The 19,138-nt window shown below is 35.2% G+C and overlaps 1 protein-coding gene and 1 pseudogene across 1 annotated transcript in view; one reads left to right on the top strand and one right to left on the bottom strand.

Annotated features, from left to right (window-relative positions):
* Positions 1-19,138, bottom strand: part of Ola1 (Obg like ATPase 1) — a 122,950-nt gene that overhangs the window by 49,752 nt on the left and 54,060 nt on the right. Inside the window, exon 5 of the mRNA XM_042694149.1 lies at positions 8,951-9,126. Coding sequence (XP_042550083.1) covers positions 8,951-9,126 — 176 coding nt within the window. The remainder of the gene's footprint in view (positions 1-8,950; positions 9,127-19,138) is intronic.
* On the top strand, positions 3,552-4,124 carry LOC122120060 (annotated as a pseudogene).

Raw genomic sequence — 19,138 nt, 5'->3', positions numbered from 1 at the left:
TCAGCAGTTTTCACATCTGTACATAAAGTATTTTGATCATATCATCCTCCTTCATTCGTTGTTTGCCCTTCTCTTTCTCACTAGTATGAACACCCTGGACAGTACCTGTGTTACATTCCAGTCATTTTTTTGTATGCTATTAATCAAAAGGTTTTCATCATGGTGTATCACATACACATATACAGGTACTTTAATCAGAGCAATCATTTGGCTTACTTTCTCTTTCCCCATCTCTACTACAGCATATTATTCAAGAGATTTCAGTAAGTTTTGTTTTGCTATTCAAAGAACCAGTGTACTTTGACATTTTTTACTCATTCATCCCCACAAACAGTTCTACAGTTACAAACATATTATATATTTATATTATACATATTATATAAGTGTACTATGATCCTGTGTGTGTTTTACATATGTTTATCTTTTAGGTCTTGCATTCATGAGAGAAAATGTGACTTTTGTCCTTCTGAACATGGCTTACTTCACTTAACATTCAGTTTCATCCATTTCCCTGCAAATGATATAATTTCATTCTACTTTATGGTCAAATAATATTCCATTTGTATGTATGTATATCACATTTTCTCAATCCATTCATCAATTGTAGGGCATCTGGACTATTATCATTTCTTGGCTATTTTGAATAGTGTTGCAACAAGTATGGTGTATGTTTCTACTGTTATTCTGAAATACTCCTTTAGATATATACCCAAAAGTGTTATCATTGGATGGTATGGTAGTTTTGTCTGTTTTTGTTGTTGCTGTTTTTTTTTTTTTTAAATCTTCATAGCCAAGTGCTAGCAGTAACTCATGCCTGTAATCCTAGGTTCTCAGGAGGCTGAGATCTGAGGATCACATTTCAAAGCCAGCCTGGACAGGAAAGTCTATGAGACTCAAATCCAAATAAGCACAATAAAATAAACTTAAATTAAATTAAAAATAAAACCACCAACCAGGAAGTGGAGATGTGGCTCAAGTCATAGAGTGCTACACTTGAGCAAAAAAAACTCAGGGACAGGGTCTAGGCCTTAAGTTCATACCCCAGTACCAACCCACGTGTATGCACAAACACTTCAGTATCAGCTGGGTGTCAGTGGCTCATGCCTATAATCCTAACTACTCAGGAGGCTGAGATCTGAGGATCCTGGTTCAAAGCCAGCCTCAACATTAAAGTCCATGAGACTCTTATCTCAAATTAACCACCAAAAAGCTGGAAGTGGACCTGTGGTTCAAGTGGTAGTGCTAACCTTGAGTAAAAAAGCACAGGAACAAGTGCAAGCCCCATGATTAGTGCACACACATATGCGCACGTGTGCGTGAGCGTATACACACACACACTTCACATTCATTTCCATAGTGGATGTACAAGTGTATAAATGTATATGGGGTTTGGGTATAGTATTTGATTTATGGTCCAAGATGTGGCTAATTTTGATAATGTTTCATTTCTACTTGAAAAGATGGGTGTACTGTTCTTTCTATGTGTCAATTAGGTCAAGTTCCTTAATTGAGTTGTTTAAAACTTCTATGTTCTTAGCAAAATTTTGTCTGCTTATTTTTTTTGTCTGCTTATTTTAGTCTTAAAAGAATTATTAAGATTGTCTGTTAGACTCTAGATTTTGTTTTGTTTGCATTTAGGTCTGTCACTTCTTGCTTTATATATTTTAAGCTTAATATTGCTAGACATATACAAATTTTAATAACAAAACAAAAATCCAATCTTACATCTTTAGTCTCTATTTAAGGGAAAAAAAGCTCATTGGACTGGGGATGTGGCTCACTGGTAGAAAACCTGCCTAGTATGTTTAAGGTCCTGGTTTGAGTCCTAGCAACACACACACACACACACACGCACACATCAAATTCATATGACAAAATTTTAATCATTTTAAAGTTATTTAGCATGAAAGCTTTTTATAAATTCACCACTTCTATCTAGTTATACAACTAGCACTTTGATCAAGTTTCAAAGCATTTCGATAACTCCAAAATAAAACTCCACTCATCAAATATTTTCTACTCCATTTCCTCTTCCCCAGACATTGGCAACCATCAATCTATAGTTTTGTCTTAATAGAGTTACCTATCTTGGTATTCCTCATACATGGAACCATATAACCATGGTCCTTTTGTGTCTGACTTCTTTAACAACACCCCAGCCCTGAGTTTTTAAGACCCAGTACTGGAGCATGCACATGCATGCACGCACATGCACATACACACAAAATCATGAGAAGCTTCAGAGGCTTTGCCAACACTGCCATTCATCTTCTAATCCTGTAAGACTATGAAAATATAAATTTCTTAAAAATTTTCGAGCAATCCAGTGTTGCTGCTTAACTATAACAGTCCCAGGAAGCTACTACATCTGGCTGAACTAGTTGCTCATTCTTACTTTCTTCATTCTTACTTAATTTACATTGCAAGACACACTGTATGTTTTGTTTTGTTTTTGGGTTCGGTCGTGAGGCTTGAACTCTGGGCCTGGGCGCTGTCCCTCAGCTCTTCAACTCAAGGCTAGTGCTCTACCACTTCAGCCACAACGCCACTTCTGGCTTTTTTTTTTTTTTTCTGATTATGTGGTGTTGAGGAATCGAACCCAGGGCCTCAGGCATGCAAGGTAAGCGCTCTACCACTGAGCCACCTTCCCAGCCCAAGACATACTGTAAAAAGTACTGCTTATGTTAGAATGTTTCAACCTTACTCCTACGCTCTATGTTAGGTTATATCTAAATCCAAGGGTTTTTTCTGCCTATTTACATAAAAATATAAATGACATCTAATTTTAGAAACTGGAAAGTTCATCGTGAGGGATGTGAATGTTGAATTTCCAGAAGACTATCTAGAAAATAAGGAAGAAACATTTGAATGAACAGGAGAAAAAAATCTGCAGTACTGGAGAATAATCAGTTAGTAGGTGGGGGAGCTGCCAGCACACCAAGCCCCAGGCCTGAGAGGAGAGATCCATCTTGTTAGCCCAGAGGGAAAGAACACAGTAGCTGGGGAGATGGGGGAGATCTAGTAGATAAATGAGAGAACTCATGTTTATCTCCTATTTTGAGGGCTTCTCTTCTACAGTAAGGCATAGAGGAAAATTTTTCTTCTTCCTTTCCTCAAACTGAAGAACACATATATTAATCCTTGTTTTCCTGGTCAGGCAAGGAAGGCCATAGCCACAATGCCTAGCTGTTGGCATCTAACATGGGATTGGTTTTATTTGTTTTGTTTTTCTTTTTGCTTTTGGGTCCGGTTGTGGGGCCTGAACTCTGGGCCTGGGTGTTATTCCTCAACTCTTCAGCTCAAGGCTAGCACTCTACCACTTGAGCCACAGCGCCACTTCTGGCTTTTTTCTTTTTGCTTATGTGGTGCTGAGGAATCGAACCCAGGGTCTCAGGCATGCAAGGCAAGTGCTCTACCACTGAGCCACCTTCCCAGCCCATGGGTTTGGTTTTAAACCCAGCACTCTGACCTAAACTGCTCAGCTCAGCTCAACTCCCAGAAATTCTAAGGAACCTGGTAGTCTTACTCCTTCTGATGGAATACTCTGTGACATGGGAAGGAAAACCAAAAGGACAAATGACAGTTTAGTTCTTCTTCAGAGAATGAGGAGGAGTACATTGGGAAAAGCTGCTAGACAGGCATGTAAAGGGGAGGTGGCATGGAAAGGCTTTTCTGATGAGCACAAGACTTGGAAACCTGAGAAAAATTTGATTGTTCTGAACTGATTTCTAAGTTTATGAGAAAGTATAAGAAAATGAAAAGGGGAAGGGGGAATAAACCCACAGAGAAGTCAGAAAGTAACAAGAAGAAATTCAAGTTCTCGAAACAATGCTGGTGTTACCAAATCCAAAAAGAAGAGAAAGCAGAGCAATAATATCACTTGGGGCTTTGAGAAAGAACTGGAACCAGAAAAGATAATTGGTGCAGATTCCTATGGCAATTTAATGTTCCTAATGAAATGGAAAGACACAGATAAAGTAGACCTGGCTCAGGGGCTCGGGAGGGGAGGGAAAGCTAATATGAAATGCCCACAAATTATGATAGCAATTTATGAAGAGAAATTGATGTGGCATACATACCCCGAGGAGGCCACAAACAAAAAGGAAGTACAAAGGAGAAAGTAGTCTCTGTCATTTCTCTCTGTACCTAACACATTCACCTCCTTGTCTCTTCTTTCTGCACCCACCTTCTATACATATAAAAATGTGCTTGGGGCTGGGAAGGTGGCTCAGTGGTAGAGCGCTTGCCTTGCATGCATGAAGCCCTGCGTTTGATTCCTCAGCACCACATAGCAAAAAGAAAAAAGCCGGAAGTGGCGCTGTGGCTCAAGTGGTAGAGTGCTAGCCTTGAGCTGAAGAGCTGAGGGACAGCGCCCAGGCTCAGAGTTCAGGCCCCACGACCGGGCCTCCCCCTCCCCCCCCCCCCAAAAAAAGAAGTAGTAACTTAGAAGCTGTTTTTTTTAAAAAAAAAAAAAAATGTGCTTATCACTGTGCTTCACAAGAGAAAAGTTGATATTGGTTTTCCTGTAACATAATTGATGGTCTGTTTTATGATCAGGCATTTCAATACTGTGTGTAATTACCACAATTTTTTTCTTTGCCCTAATCTTTTCCTTCTGCTCCCTTGTGACCTCAAGATAAATTTTAACTTTTTAGTTAAAAAAAAAAAATAGCCTACTTATCTTACTCACAGGTAGTTTTATCTTATTTTAATCTATATATTTTATATGTTTAGATCATTTCATTGGTATCATAAGAGAAGGTATTTTAAAAAGAAACTCCCCTACCATAACTAGTTGCTATCATAATAATATAGGAACCTTCTATAGAGAAAATTTAAGATAAATCAGAATTAAAAAATTTAACACCACCAAACTAAAACTTGTGAATTAAAAAAAAAAGAACAATAACAACAACAAAAAAAGTAGAATAGCAGAGTACCAGTGGCTCATGCCTGTAATCCTAGCTACTCAGGAATTTGAAATCTGAGGATCATAGTGCAAAGCCAGTCAGGCAGGAAAGTCCATGACTCTTTATTTCCAATATACTACTCAGAAAAAGCTGGAAATGGTGATATGACTCAAGTGGTAAAGTGCTAGCCTTGAGCAAAAGCAACTCAGGAATAGCACCCAGTCCCAAAGTTCAAGCCCCAGGACATACAAAGAAAAAAAAAAAGTAGAATAATCAGAATAAAAGGATCAAATGTATAATGAGTGACAGATGAGCAGCAAATTTGGCTTGCCTATTTTCACATCTTCATAGGCCCAGAACATGCTGACATAGCTTCTTAAGGCAAGCATACTCACTCGCCTAACTGTAAAGTACTTTCCAGTTTCAGAAGTCTTCAGCAAGATCAAGCCCCTGCTGTCCATGGTGGCAACCTATTCATTAACATACTTTATATTTTCTTTCTTTCCAGTATAAATTTTTCATTCCTCCATGTGTATCTCTAGAGACAGTTTGGAAAGAATTATTTATACTACAATCCTTGCCTTAAATTCTACTTTATTTTTTGGTGCTGGTCCTGGGACTTAAACTCAGGGCCTGTGCACTGTCCCTGAGCCTTTTGCTCAAGGCTAGCACTCAACTACTTAAGCCATAGCTCCAACTCTGGCTTTTTGATGGTTAATTTGAGATAAGAATCTCATGGACCTTCCTGTTGTGAATCATGATTCTCAGATCTCAGCTTCCTGAGTAGCTGGGATTACAGAAGTGAGGTATTGGTACCCAGATTTATGTTCTACTTTTAAGAAAACTAGCTGGAAACATATATTTAGATTTTGAAAAATAAGTCTTATGAGTATTCCTTGGCTTTGCAACTTAAAATTGCACAATCCTGACACAATTCATGAAGAATTTTTACCTGCTCCTCCTTTTGAAAAAAATAAAACACATTATTCTTCTTATAGGGCCTAGGATTTTGCTGGGGACAGTCTAGGACCAGTATTCTCCTACTTAAGCTTGCATAACTTTGATTACAGATGTAAGCCACCACAACTGTCTAACTGGCTGAAAAGTCTCACTAACTTTTTGCCAGGCTGGCCCTAAATCACAATCTTGACCTCTGCCTTTCAAATAACTTAAATTACAGACATGGACGACCACACTGAGCTTTTTATGATTTTTTAAAGCAGGGTCTCACTATGTAGCCATAGATGACCTCAAACTCACAATTCTCTTGCTGCAACCTCTAATATTCTGAGATTACAGAGCTCTACATATCACCATATCCAGGGGAAGATTATTCGTAATTTTATTTATAAATTATACCACCTATACTAATATTAACTCAAGTTAATGAAGACAGTTTGATCCTCAAGCCTATGATCTTGTGTCTGTATACCATATTTATTTTCCATGTTCAGACACAAACTTCAAAACACTTTGCTTAAGCACTAAGTTAAAGTTTGATGAATACAGGTTACAACAAAGTTGTACATTTAAAAAGAATATGCATTTCTCTTTCCTCTACCTCCTACCCAAGGTTACCTAACAGAAATTTATTTCCTTAAATAAAAAAATATAAAAATAAAATTCTGCTATAGAAAAACAACCAAGTAATAAAACATAGTAAGTAGTCAAATGGTCTACCCACTCACTCACTTTTTCATACTCATTTCCCAATAAATTAGAATATATTTCCATGATCCAGGCATGGGGAAGGGGGAGACCTTATCTGAAAACAATGAAAGTAAAAAGGGCAGGGGAGTGGCTCAAATAGTAAAGTGACTGCTTAGCAAGCACAAGGATCTAAGTTAAAGCCCAGTTTAAACCTCTCTTCTCTCTCAGAATAAGGAAGAGAGACAAAGATAGAGACACAGACAGCATTAAAATAAACAAACAAATAAATAAATAAAAATAACAAAAGCCAGGACTATAGCCAAGCACTGGTGGCATATGTTTGTAATTCTAGCTACTCAACAGGCTGAGATCTGAGGATCAAAGCTAGCCCTTGCAAGAAAATCTGTGAGACTCTTATCTCCAATTGGCTACCAAAGAAGCCAGAGGTTGAGCTGTGTGGCTCAAGTGGTAGAGTGCTAGCCTTGAACAAAAATGCTCAGAGACAACAGCCAGGTTCTGAATTCAAGCCCCAGGACCAAAATAAAATAAATAAATGCAATACAATACAATATGAATACAGAGACAGACACTGGTGGCTCATACATGTAATGAGGATCACAGTTTGAAACCAGTGAGGGGTGGGAGAGAGGTGGTGAGGGAAGTCCATGATATTTTTTTTTTTTTTTGGTCAGTCGTGGGGCTTGAACTCTGGGCCTGGGCGCTGTCCCTCAGCTCTTCAGCTCAAGGCGAGCGCTCTACCACTTGAGCTACAGTGCCACTTCCAGTTTTCTGGTGGTTTATTGGAGATAGGAGTCTCACAGTCTCTCCTGCCCGGGCTGGCTTTGAACCGCAATCCTCAGATCTCAGCCTCCTGAGTAGCTTATTCTTATCTCCAATTAACTACCAAAAAGCTTGAAGTCAAGTTGTGGCTTCCAGTGGCAGAGGACTAGCCTTGAACAAAAAGGTTCAGAGACTGTGCCCTAAGTCCTAAATTCAAGCTCAAGGACCAGCAGAACCACACCCTCAAAAAAAAAAAAAAAACACACACACAAAAAACCAAAAAGGCCAATTGCCAGTAACTCATGCCCATAATTCTAGTTACTCAAGAGGCAAAGATCTAAGAATTGATAATCAAAGCTAGTCCTAGCAGAAAAGTCCATTAGACTCTTATCTCCAACTAACCAGCATAAAGAGGAAAGTGGAACTGTAGCTCAAGTAGCAGAACACCAGCTGAAAAAGCTAAGGGACAACATTCAGGTTCTGGATTCAAACCCCAATACTGACACACACACAAATTTTAATTAAGTTAAAAAAATAAAGTAAAAATGAACATATAAAAAAATAGTAAGCTAGATGTGGTAGCTTATGGTTGCTATACCCAGCTATTAAGGAAGAAGAAACATGAGTATCTTGAGTGATTCTCTAGCTAGAGAGATTATCTCAAAAACAAAAACAAAAAGACAAGCATTGGAGGCTCATGCCTGCTAGCTACTCAGGAGGCTGAAGCTTAAGGATCCCAGTTTGAGGCCAGTTTAGGCAACAACAGCAGCAAAAATCCAAGAAGCTCATCTCCAATTTGCAGCAAAAAGCCAGAAGTGAAGATGTGGCTGAAGTGTGTCAGCCTTGAGCAGAAAAAGATAAGGAATAGCACCCAGGCCTCAGAGGTTAGCCTGAGACTCTGGATTCAATTCCCAAGACTGTAAACAAATGAAGAAGGAAGGGAAGGAGCAAAGGAAAGCTCTTTCTCATAACGAAGATTCCTAAATAACACCAACAGTTTATGAAAGTGTTAATAATAAAATATAAGCTCCTGGACTCGTCTTATTTTAAATGTAAATGCCAATTAAATAATATATATATATATATAAAACTTCAAAGACAAATTTTTTAAACATTTGTTATAACATTTCTAATAATATTCACTAATAATATGATAAACAATATTCTGAATAATAAGGACAATGGCATGTTTTCATTGTATAAAAGAAAAAAATTTGTCCAGTTTAAGTGTATTTTTAACCTCAATCCCTATGGAAGAACTATCTTTTATGTAAATCACAAATTCAAATCAATAAACAATCATTTCTCTGAACCCAGTAAGTTTGTCATCACAAAATCACACTTCAATGAACGTTAAAATTCAAAGATCTATACCTGGATCATATAAAGACTCAACATTACTAATTTTGCCTTGCTTGAACATATAAATAACCTATCATTATCATCCATGACCCTTGGTTGTCCCCCAGAAAACAACATAAAAAAAGTTAACAGGAATAACTCTCAGGTTCTAAAACAACATAGTAATATTAGATACTTTATGTATTTAACTTTTTAATCAGTAAAAATAAACTATTAGGTATCTAAAGAAGCTGCAAATTTTTACTCACATATTCAGGTTTTAGTTTTTTATCTCCGCCTCTCACAGCCACCTTTTCTAGTTTATCTATAATGGGACCAATCATTTCCTCATCTTTAAGCTGAAGTTCTTCATGTATTATTTCTATGTCTCGGATGGGATCTACACTTCCTTCCACGTGTGTGATATCATCATCTTCAAAAGCACCTAAAATGAATTAAAGGGAAGCAGTTCAATAAACAATACCAAAGGTCATTATGATCATAAGTGACTAGAGAGAAAGACTTTTAGGTGAGCAAATTACTATATTGAATAGATTTTTCTGAATTCTATGCAAGTAGGACATAGTTTTTTTTTTTCTTCCATTTAGTAATATTAAGGAAGTAGCAATAAAATAGTAGTTCAAACCCCTCAACATTTCAAAACCTGAATGAAATAAAATCACGGCCTTCACAGAAAAAAAATTATATTCATAACTACTAGCATTTCTAAGTTGGATACATTAAAGATACTGAATTCCAAGCCTGAAAGCCTGAAGTTCTAAACTGTACTATTAGGGTTTCCAAGGGAAACCAGATTTGGGGGAGGGGGGGCTGAAATCATCTGGCAGACCTCTTCCCTGCTTCAATCTACTTTATCACTGTGGTTCTGACGGTGATTAGATAATGAACCACTCAGACACACAATTTACACAGCAGCTAATTTCATCGGCCTGATTTGAGGGTATGGTTTTTAGGGGGCTATCAAAGAAGCAGATGAAGGTGCATTTGTCATATATGAGTGACAACCATTCACACTATCTGAACAAAATGGTGCTGGCCCTTATTAGAAACACATGCTATTATCACATATTTAAAGTGCAGTTGAAGCCATAATTTCAAATTGCCAACTGGAAACATAAGGGTAAAACAACCAGATATTACTGAAGCATGTGTACTGACTTTATGCCCTTTTGAAGACATAATGTGGCAACATAATTCAACTGGGATTTACTCAAATTACCAGATAAAGAACAAGATTACAAAAAAATGAACAAATACTAAGAAATATTATAAACAGCAATGATATATCCACAAAATAAATTAATTTCATTAAAGTTATCCACCTGGTTATGCTTCCCAAATGAAGTATAATAATAATAAAGTATAATAACAAAGTATCAGTTATTTCAGGCTTCTAGAAGTATCATAGAAATCATGAGGTTTGCTTGTTTGATAAGAGAAGCAGTATATTAAGATAGTATTGTTATTGGTTACAAAGAGTTTTAAAATATAATTTCCTAGAAATAGAAGTGATCAAGTTGCTTGTATCTGAATATGGGTTATTCAGTGATATAATAAGGACATAAATTGTATTACTGCAATTTAAATATAAGTAAAAAGTATTTCTGCATACAGCTGATTATATATAAAATCAAGTTCACATGAAAAAGCAAAACCTAGAAGTATACTAACAAACACAATGACAGATAATCCTCATCAAAGCACAATATTATTTATAATAAAGTAGGAAAATCAAAGTTAACTTCCTGGCAGACAGCAACTCAAGTGATATGGTCAGTTGCAGAGAGAACTAAACTGTCAGTGTCACTCAGATTGAAAACTATTCTATATTGTTATTTTTATATTGGGGCCACCAACTAGCTACAGTGATGACTTTAACAACATCCTTAAGGTAAATTCATTAGTAAGTTTTAATTGGCAATTTTTTAACTACAATCCTCAGTTTTAACGAAGTAATAATAAAGAGGACTTTAGTCATTACAATTCTTTTGGAAATGTAGAAATTGTGCTCTTTAATGTTTTGTCTAACTTAAAAGATTTTATAATGAACATGCATTGTTTTGACAAAAACAAAGCACAGTAAATAAGTTTCATTTTCAGAAAAATTTACATATTTTAGTTAAAATTTGGGTCTTACAATTATTAGCCACAGGTAACAGATCATTATTACCATAAGTATCATTTATCATTCATATTAGATATGTAGATATAGATATGGATGACTAAAAATATGATTAAGTATACCTCGTCTTTCATTGTCCCTTAATATTTGGCAGATGACCTAACCTTTCTTCACTCATAGAGAAAGTCTATGTTATTTGTGGTGCACTAATCTCTTCATCCTTTGTTTTTGCCAATCTTTCCACATTTCCACGTGTATATGATGTTGGGATAAATGAGAGACAAATAAAGAAAACATGAACTAGATAAATACAGTAAGAGGAAGACTATTATAAGGTTTCAAGCCAAAAGATATATTATTAGTGAAGCCCCAAACAGGTATAAAACCAAAAGGTATTATATAAGCAAAACACAGAGTCTATAAAAATTAAACTGTTACATAAGTAATTGGTGATGTTAAATCGTCACCACATTCCACATGCTGTATAACTTCACATTGCTTTCTAATATGGTAAACAACAAATTCTTTAAATATCTATGTTTTGAGTCCCACTAAAACCTCTAAAAAGTTATAATACAATATTAGAAATCAAGACAAGAATATCATTCTTAAGAAAAAACCCAACCTTTTATTTTTTCAAATATCTAACCATTCTTCAAATCAAAGTCCCATCTTAGGTCAGAATTCCAGTTTCTAACTTCTCTATAATTCTTAAGCTCAATAATTAATAACTTATTACATCATCATCATCATTATTATTATTTTATAGACAGAACTTGCTATGTTACTTAGGCTTCTCTCAAATGATCCTTCTACCTCAATCCCCAGAGTAAACTATGATTTCAGGCAAGCATCTCATTAATATGGATATCTGAATGTATGAAAGTAATATGGGAATCAAAATGAAAACTGGTCCATACTGGACCAGTGCTTTAAAAGGGCTAAACCTACATTATAGATTTACTTTAACATCTACATTTACTTATGAAGGTTGGAAAACATACATTATTGCTGGTATGAAATTCTTTTGGAGGATGATACTGGGTTTTGAACTTGGGGCCTCATTCTTCCTAGGCAGGCACTCTTCTTCTTGAGCCTGGCTCCAGATGTTTTTTCCTTTAGTTATTTTTCAGATAAAGTCTCCTGTTTTTTCTAGGATCAGCATCACACTGTAAATCCTTCTACTTGTGCCTGTCAAATATTACAATATGTATCACCACGTCTAGTTTGTTGGTGAGATTAAGTCTTCCTAACATTTTGTGGGGCTAACCTCAAACAATGATCCTCCCCAATCTCTGTCTGCCAAGTAGCTAGGATTAAATGTTTGTGCCACCATGCCCTGCCAGACAAAAATCATTTGTTGTATGGAAGAGGAATGATGGTTTAAAGTAGAGGAATGCAAGTTACTTACTGTATACTCCAAATGCTCAATTTTAGAAGTGTAGTTTTGTCCATTTATAGGTATAGTTTAAACCTCTAATCTTAAAGTCCCTTCTCAGCTTCACAATAAAAGTAATTTGAGCATAAACAGAATCAAATTGACAACTGGTTCTCAAAGTTTATGATATTTATCTCTGCATTAAATAATTACTTCTTTTAAGTTAGAAAGTAGAAGGAAATTTTAATGATTTTATTTACTTAAAAAGTCTTCTTTAATCTTCTTTAATGATACCAGAGAACTGGGCAAATTTTGGAACACATCAAAGAATAAATTACTCTGCTAGAGTCATAATAGCCAGTGTATATCCTACAAAATTAAGAAAATTAAAGGGAGAGATGGAGTTGGAAAGGATGGGGAGAATGAGGAAAGGGATGATATGACATTGATCAAGTCATATTGTATTCTTGGTCTTACTTGTTCAATGGTAACTCCTTTTTACAACTACTAAAAGATAATAAAAATACAGTTAAAAAGAAAACAAAACAAAAATTTTAAACAGTATTATCACCCATGGATGCCAAATAATCAGCTGGCTAACTAGAAGGGAATAAACCTGAGACAGGTTAAATAAAATTTTTCTGCTAGGAAAATTGTAAGTAAATAAAAAGAGCTATACCAAACAAATTTTAATTACTTCAAGTGGATATATTTATAGACTTCTGAAAAATATTTTGTAAACACATAAAAATGGAAATTAGTAATAAAAACTGTTACTATTAGATAGAAAAGCATAAATGGCACAGAATAACTAGACTTGCTGGGTTGGATTTATTTAGACTAACCAACCATTGCCAGGGAAAATATATCATATGATATAGCATATAAATATATATCATATGATATAGCATATATAAATCTTTTTTTTTCTTTTTTGTGGGATCCAGTCGTGGGGCCTGAACTCTGGGCCTGGGCGCTGTCCCTCAGCTCTTCAGCTTAAGGCTAACGCTCTACCTCTGAAGCCACAGTGCCACTTCCGGCTTTTTTCTTTTTGCTTATGTGGTGCTGAGGAATCGAACCCAGGGCCTCATGCATGCAAGGCAAGCGCTCCACCACTGAGCCACCTTCCCAGCCCATGCAACTAAATCTACAAATAATCCAGTCCATACTATAGACTAATTATGCCAGAAAAGAAAACTATGGGTACCTATATGTGTATGTTTTATGCTTCTTCCATTTCTCCTCTCTATTCCCTTCCCTCTTCACAAGGAAAAAGTTCTAAAACTAAACCTTGGCCAAGAAGAAAACTATTATCCCACTGACTATTAGTAATAAACCATTAATCCAAGTTTCAAAACGTTTAATAAAATAATGCTGGAGGTATGGCTCAGCAATAGAGCACTTGCTGAGCTAGCAGGAGATCCTGAGCTCAATCTCCAGTACAGACAAAAAACAAAACACAAAAAAGCCAACTGAACAACAACAAAAAGATTTAGTAAAATCAAAAGCACATATGGCTGACTTTGAGGACCAATTTAAAATGGAAGAAATTATAAGTGATCCATATAGAACTTTTACACATACTTCTAAGCAGTAAATAAAATACAAAACATTGGTAGAAAAGATGAACTTGAGAAAAAATAAATAGGCATAAAATATGAAAAATGTTAAAACTGTATAATTTGCATATAAAAAGCCTTTTTTAAAAACTATGACTGAAATCTCTTTACTGACACAAAGTAACACATTTCAATATTATACAATACAATTCTTTCAAATGTACAGAACACCAGAAAATTCTGCTTAAGTTACTGGTGTTATGTTGTAAATAATTAGACATCCATACCATTAAGGTATCCTTACTGTCACTTAAATGTGGGTTATAACCCACCAGAGTCAACACCTGTCCTTAATTATATTCAATTTCTCAAGAATTTTTCATTTTTAGTTGCTATATCAACTCTTTCCAAAGAAGTAGCAGAAAAACTACTTCAATGAGAGTTAGCATTGCCCAACAAGATTTTTACTTCTTATTCTACATTACATACTACATTTTAAATATTTAAAAGGCACCCTTAATATTTTGAATTAATTTTGAGATTCTGCTCTACTTCCAATGTTGAGCTAGCTGTTTATGCTGTGTTTACCCTTCCTAATAACTATCTCACTAACTTCCAAACTCATTAATTCCTTAAAGCTCCTCATGTTTAAATGTCACCATCATTTTGTACAGTCCCATTCTGGAGACTAAAAGATAAGTATCCCATCTTTCCTTCCTATTATAAATTATATCCATCTTAAAATGCATAGCTTCATTCCCCTCAACCACAAAGCAATCTCAGAGCAATTTGAGTGTAAAAGGTATCAAACATACTTGCTTTGTAGAAGTGTGTACAGATTTCTTCAGAATAAAGTACTATAAAAGCAATGCCCTAAATATGGCTTCAAGGTTAAATATATTCCTGTAAACATGGCTTCTATAAAACCAATTTTTGTAACTTTCCAAAGCATAATCTTGTAAGGAGAAAAAATATGCAGAGTCAAATTAACAAATACTACAACTCACTTTTTATTTCCAGCACTGTAAGCAATAAATAAAAGGCTTATGAAAGACCCCAGATATACAATAAACAGACTAAATAAAATCTTATTCTAATGTTGGGGCCCATAATATCCCATTTACAAAATTAACACCTACATATTTTTTTATTTGCTGCTCATCCATCTGCTGCTGAGAATATTCTCTCTTCCACCTTCTGCCCTCCATAAAGCATCTTCACAACATTAAAGATGTCATCAAAGTGACATCTCTATGCCAATGCCTTCTCTGACCATACCTTCTATTTTAATTGCTATAATAATCTGTCCATTCTATTCATATGACTTACAGCATATACAACGAATTGTTAGGGGACTCTACTACTAGCTACTTAAACTCCAGGATTATAACATTAGTTAACAGGATTATAATAAAATGCTTTTTTAGTTCTCACCCGGTGACTAGATCAGAGCTAATGCAGACTAGGTATAATGTAAAGTAATAAATATAAAGAAATGAATAAATGAATGCTAAACACTTATTAGCACCCAAAATAAAAATCACCTGTTAGAGAAGAACTTTTGCACAACAACAAAGGATAAATTTTATGTCACATGCAATATTTAGGAAACACTTCAAAGAACCACTATCAATCACATAAATTAATGGAGAGGGAAAGTACATATCACAGACTACAAGAACAGATGTAAGAAGCGCCTTATGATTTATCTCTTCAAAGAGCTCTGAATTCCTTAACTATTAATGATGAATATTCTTCTAGATTTAAATAATTTTGTTAGCTATATACTTTAATAGAGAGACTGTTAGTGACAAACAGAGCAGTAGATCTTTGGGTACTAGATTTATGATATGAAAGTCATCCAGTTAAAAATAAACACTTTTGGGGCTGGGAAGGTGGCTCAGTGGTAGAGCGCTTGCCTTGCATGCATGAGGCCCTGGGTTCGATTCCTCAACACCTCATAAGCAAAAAGAAAAAAACCAGAAGTGGCGCTGTGGCTCAAGTGGTAGAGTGTTAGCCTTGAGCTGAAGAGCTGAGGGACAGCGCCCAGGCCCAAAATTCAGGCCCCAAGACCGGACCCCCCCCCCAAAAAATACTAAAAATAAACACTTTTCTCAAATAAAGTGGAATCTACAAAAACTGAGTAATGGCTAGGAAGAATTATATCTACTTGAGAAGAAATGAATTGTGATCACTTACCACAGGTCATATACACAGGTAAAACTGTGTAATAGACAGTTTTAATACACATTTTAATAAATATACTGCCCTTTACTGACCTCAAAGAGAACAGTGCCAGAAGCTCTAGTTAAATTTCAGAGGTAAGAAAAAACTAGAGCAGCAACTGGAGAGCAGAAACTGACTATAAGCTACTCCATGCTGTGCCTCAATAAAAACCACAAGATGACCAGGAATATGAACAAGATTAGCACGGCCACCACAACAGGTGCTCACCAAGAATACCAAGTTTATGTGAGGTATGATCCAAGATACATAATACAGAGTGTAACCCTGTATTAACGGTGTGCCCTAGAACTACTTCAAAGGAGAACTGGGCCCGCAAGTTCACCAAGATAAGGGCAGGAACACATATCCATGCCAAGAGGAAGAAGAGCTAAGTAATATCCTGGCCAAAGAGAAAAAAGTTGCCTCCCACTTCTGTGCTTTACACATATACAAAAGCTGCATAAATTAGCTTCTGCTTTTTGTTTACAACCTAATAGAAGAAACAGATCAGCATATAGTAAAAGAACATAAACCAGGATGATGGAAAACAGTTTGTCAGTATCCAGTACAAACTGATGAGGTAAAAACAACATGAAGGTTTTAAACTAGAACATTAGTATTATGAAGGTGCCATTTTAAAAATTTGGTCCAGATTTTATGTACAGATTTTTTGTAAAGCTATAAATTATTTTAATTCCATATTTAAGTGTATTGATGCTGTGAGAAAAGATAAAATATTGTCTTGGCTAGAGTTTGAAACTGGTGTTTAAATGCTCAAAAAATGTAAATACATGACAGGTATTAATCAATCAAGTAAATGGCTGGCTACTGCCTTTTAAAGTAACTATTTTATAGCCTTTATTCATCATATCACCGATTCTGACTTTTACCTAGTTTTCTAAGATACAGAAGCAGGAAGAGAAGGAATGGAAAGGGAGGATTCACCAAGAACATCTGGTGTCAGAGTGGAAGATAATGGTTTGACTGCATGAGCATTACACAATGGGGATCACATTCTTGAGTCCAAACAAAAGATACTATGAAAGCATATGTCCTAAAACCAGGCAGTTTCTTCAGAAAATAATTACACCCTTAATTCAATAACACATATTCTCTAATGAGTGCAGAAAAATGGAAGGAAGGGTAAGATTTAGAGGGATTAAAGACAGTAAAGCAAGCATATCCTTGAGGAACAAACTATGTAAGGTAGGTCACTGCAACTCCACAAGTCTTCCAAAATAGATTGGCCCAGCAACAATGGACACCAACTACCTGAAGGATTTTTAGAATGTCTACTGCAATCCCAAAGGACTTACCAACCTAACAAGACCTAGTCATCACCATTGAGCGTTAAGCTTGAGCAAACAACCACCACCAGGTGGTGCCAAATCAAAGCCAGTACCAGAATGGATTCCAATGGGCCTGACATCAATCACCCTCCTATGGCTAGCTGTGCAGGTTCACCCCAATCATTTCATTTATCCAGTAAAAAAATGGACTTCAGATTTTATGCAATTGAACGTTTGGCCCCACATAGCACATATCCCAGAAGGCTCAGGGAGAATGGAGACTATAATTGACCTTATTTAAGAAAACTAGTTACAAATGAATAAATTTTAAGTTAATTTACTTTATGCCATTTCATTAATATAAACTCAGATACATTCTTTAAAATAATCAGGAAATCATAAGTTAAGATATGATGTACAAAAAGTTTTGATACAACCAAGACTTCAAATAGTTATGAACACAATGAAGGCTTTAAGGTTTTCCCACAAGGCACTACTAACAGTAGTGCTACTACTTAGCTTACTCCATAAGGATATAATATTACCAATCCCTCTGCAAAAAGTTAAATGATCATCTTAGCCCTTGGAGTCATTAAAGTATGAAACAAGATTTATTTGTCCTACAGTAAGACAAACCTCCTCATCTACCTACACCCAATTTCAATTAAAAATCTTAAAAATGGATGTTTCTCTAAATTCCTCTAAGAATTACTTCAAATTTTCAAGTAAAAAACTTTATGCCAAACTTATTGCCTCCATTTCCATCCTGTCACACCCACCAGTAGATTTTTAGAACTGCTTATATGGTATACCTGTCAAGATCTGATGACTGTATGTTATGTATTCATCTGAACAGAACCACTACACTTAGTTACAGGCTATCATCAACCAATTCATTCTCTTGCTAAAATCAAGTCATCCAATTACTCCTTGACTAATCAAGGCTGTTTTGGCTTTTTCTTTTTTCAAAAGGTACTCAACAGCATAAACAGTTCACTTACAAGAAATGGAAAGGGGCTAATCAGCAGAATTATTGTTTTGCTGCTACAATTTGCAGTATTTAAATTTAGTTGCTGATTGGACTGAAAGTTTTATGATATAGCATATGAAACTAGTTTAATAAAACTGTAATGCTCTGAAGCGGTATTGTCTTGCCATAGCTAAATTGATCTATTCTGTAGGATAGAACATTTAGTACTGTTTTTAAAATAAAAATAGTTAAAGGTAAGTTTTAGTGTACTTTCCTACAATACTGGTTTATAAACAAAAGTACTTAAATGATTAATTCCTGGGCATTATTTTTAAAGTTAGCAAAGTCATGCAACATTTGTATGTAAATATGTGTTTGTTCCAAGTGCACAAAAACCATAATCTCATGGATTTTTCATCTTAACTTCTTTAGGCTGCTGAACAATAATAAACTAAGGTGACATTGTTTAGATATTTAAGAAAATAAGGATTATCTAAATAAGTACATATTGTAAATAGGCAGTTTAGATTAACAGCTTAATAAACAGAACAGTGAATATTACATTTTGAAAATAAACATTTCAATAATAATTCTAAATTCATATAACTATAAAATGAATTGCCATCATTATTCATTTATGTAGAATTTCTGATAATACCTATCAGAATGACTAAAGTTAAAACACTAAAATCTTGAATTATTTTACATTGTTTATATTTATCTTAAATTTCTTAAGATAATTTTAAAAAGCAAGCCTTCACTGAAATCTCCAGACATTTTTTTAAGAGATGAGATGTAGTCAGTTAATATTTACTTAATTAAATTCAAAAATACATTAACCAAAATAAAACATTTACTTTGTAGGGAGATAACTAACAAAATTATAAAATTC

This window comes from Dipodomys spectabilis, unplaced genomic scaffold (assembly GCF_019054845.1).
Source record: "Dipodomys spectabilis isolate Male_0828 unplaced genomic scaffold, ASM1905484v1 ptg000174l, whole genome shotgun sequence".
Taxonomy (NCBI): Eukaryota; Metazoa; Chordata; class Mammalia; order Rodentia; family Heteromyidae; genus Dipodomys; species Dipodomys spectabilis.
The sequence above is the reverse complement of the archived record's forward strand: the minus strand, read 5'-3'. Positions and strand labels throughout refer to the sequence as shown.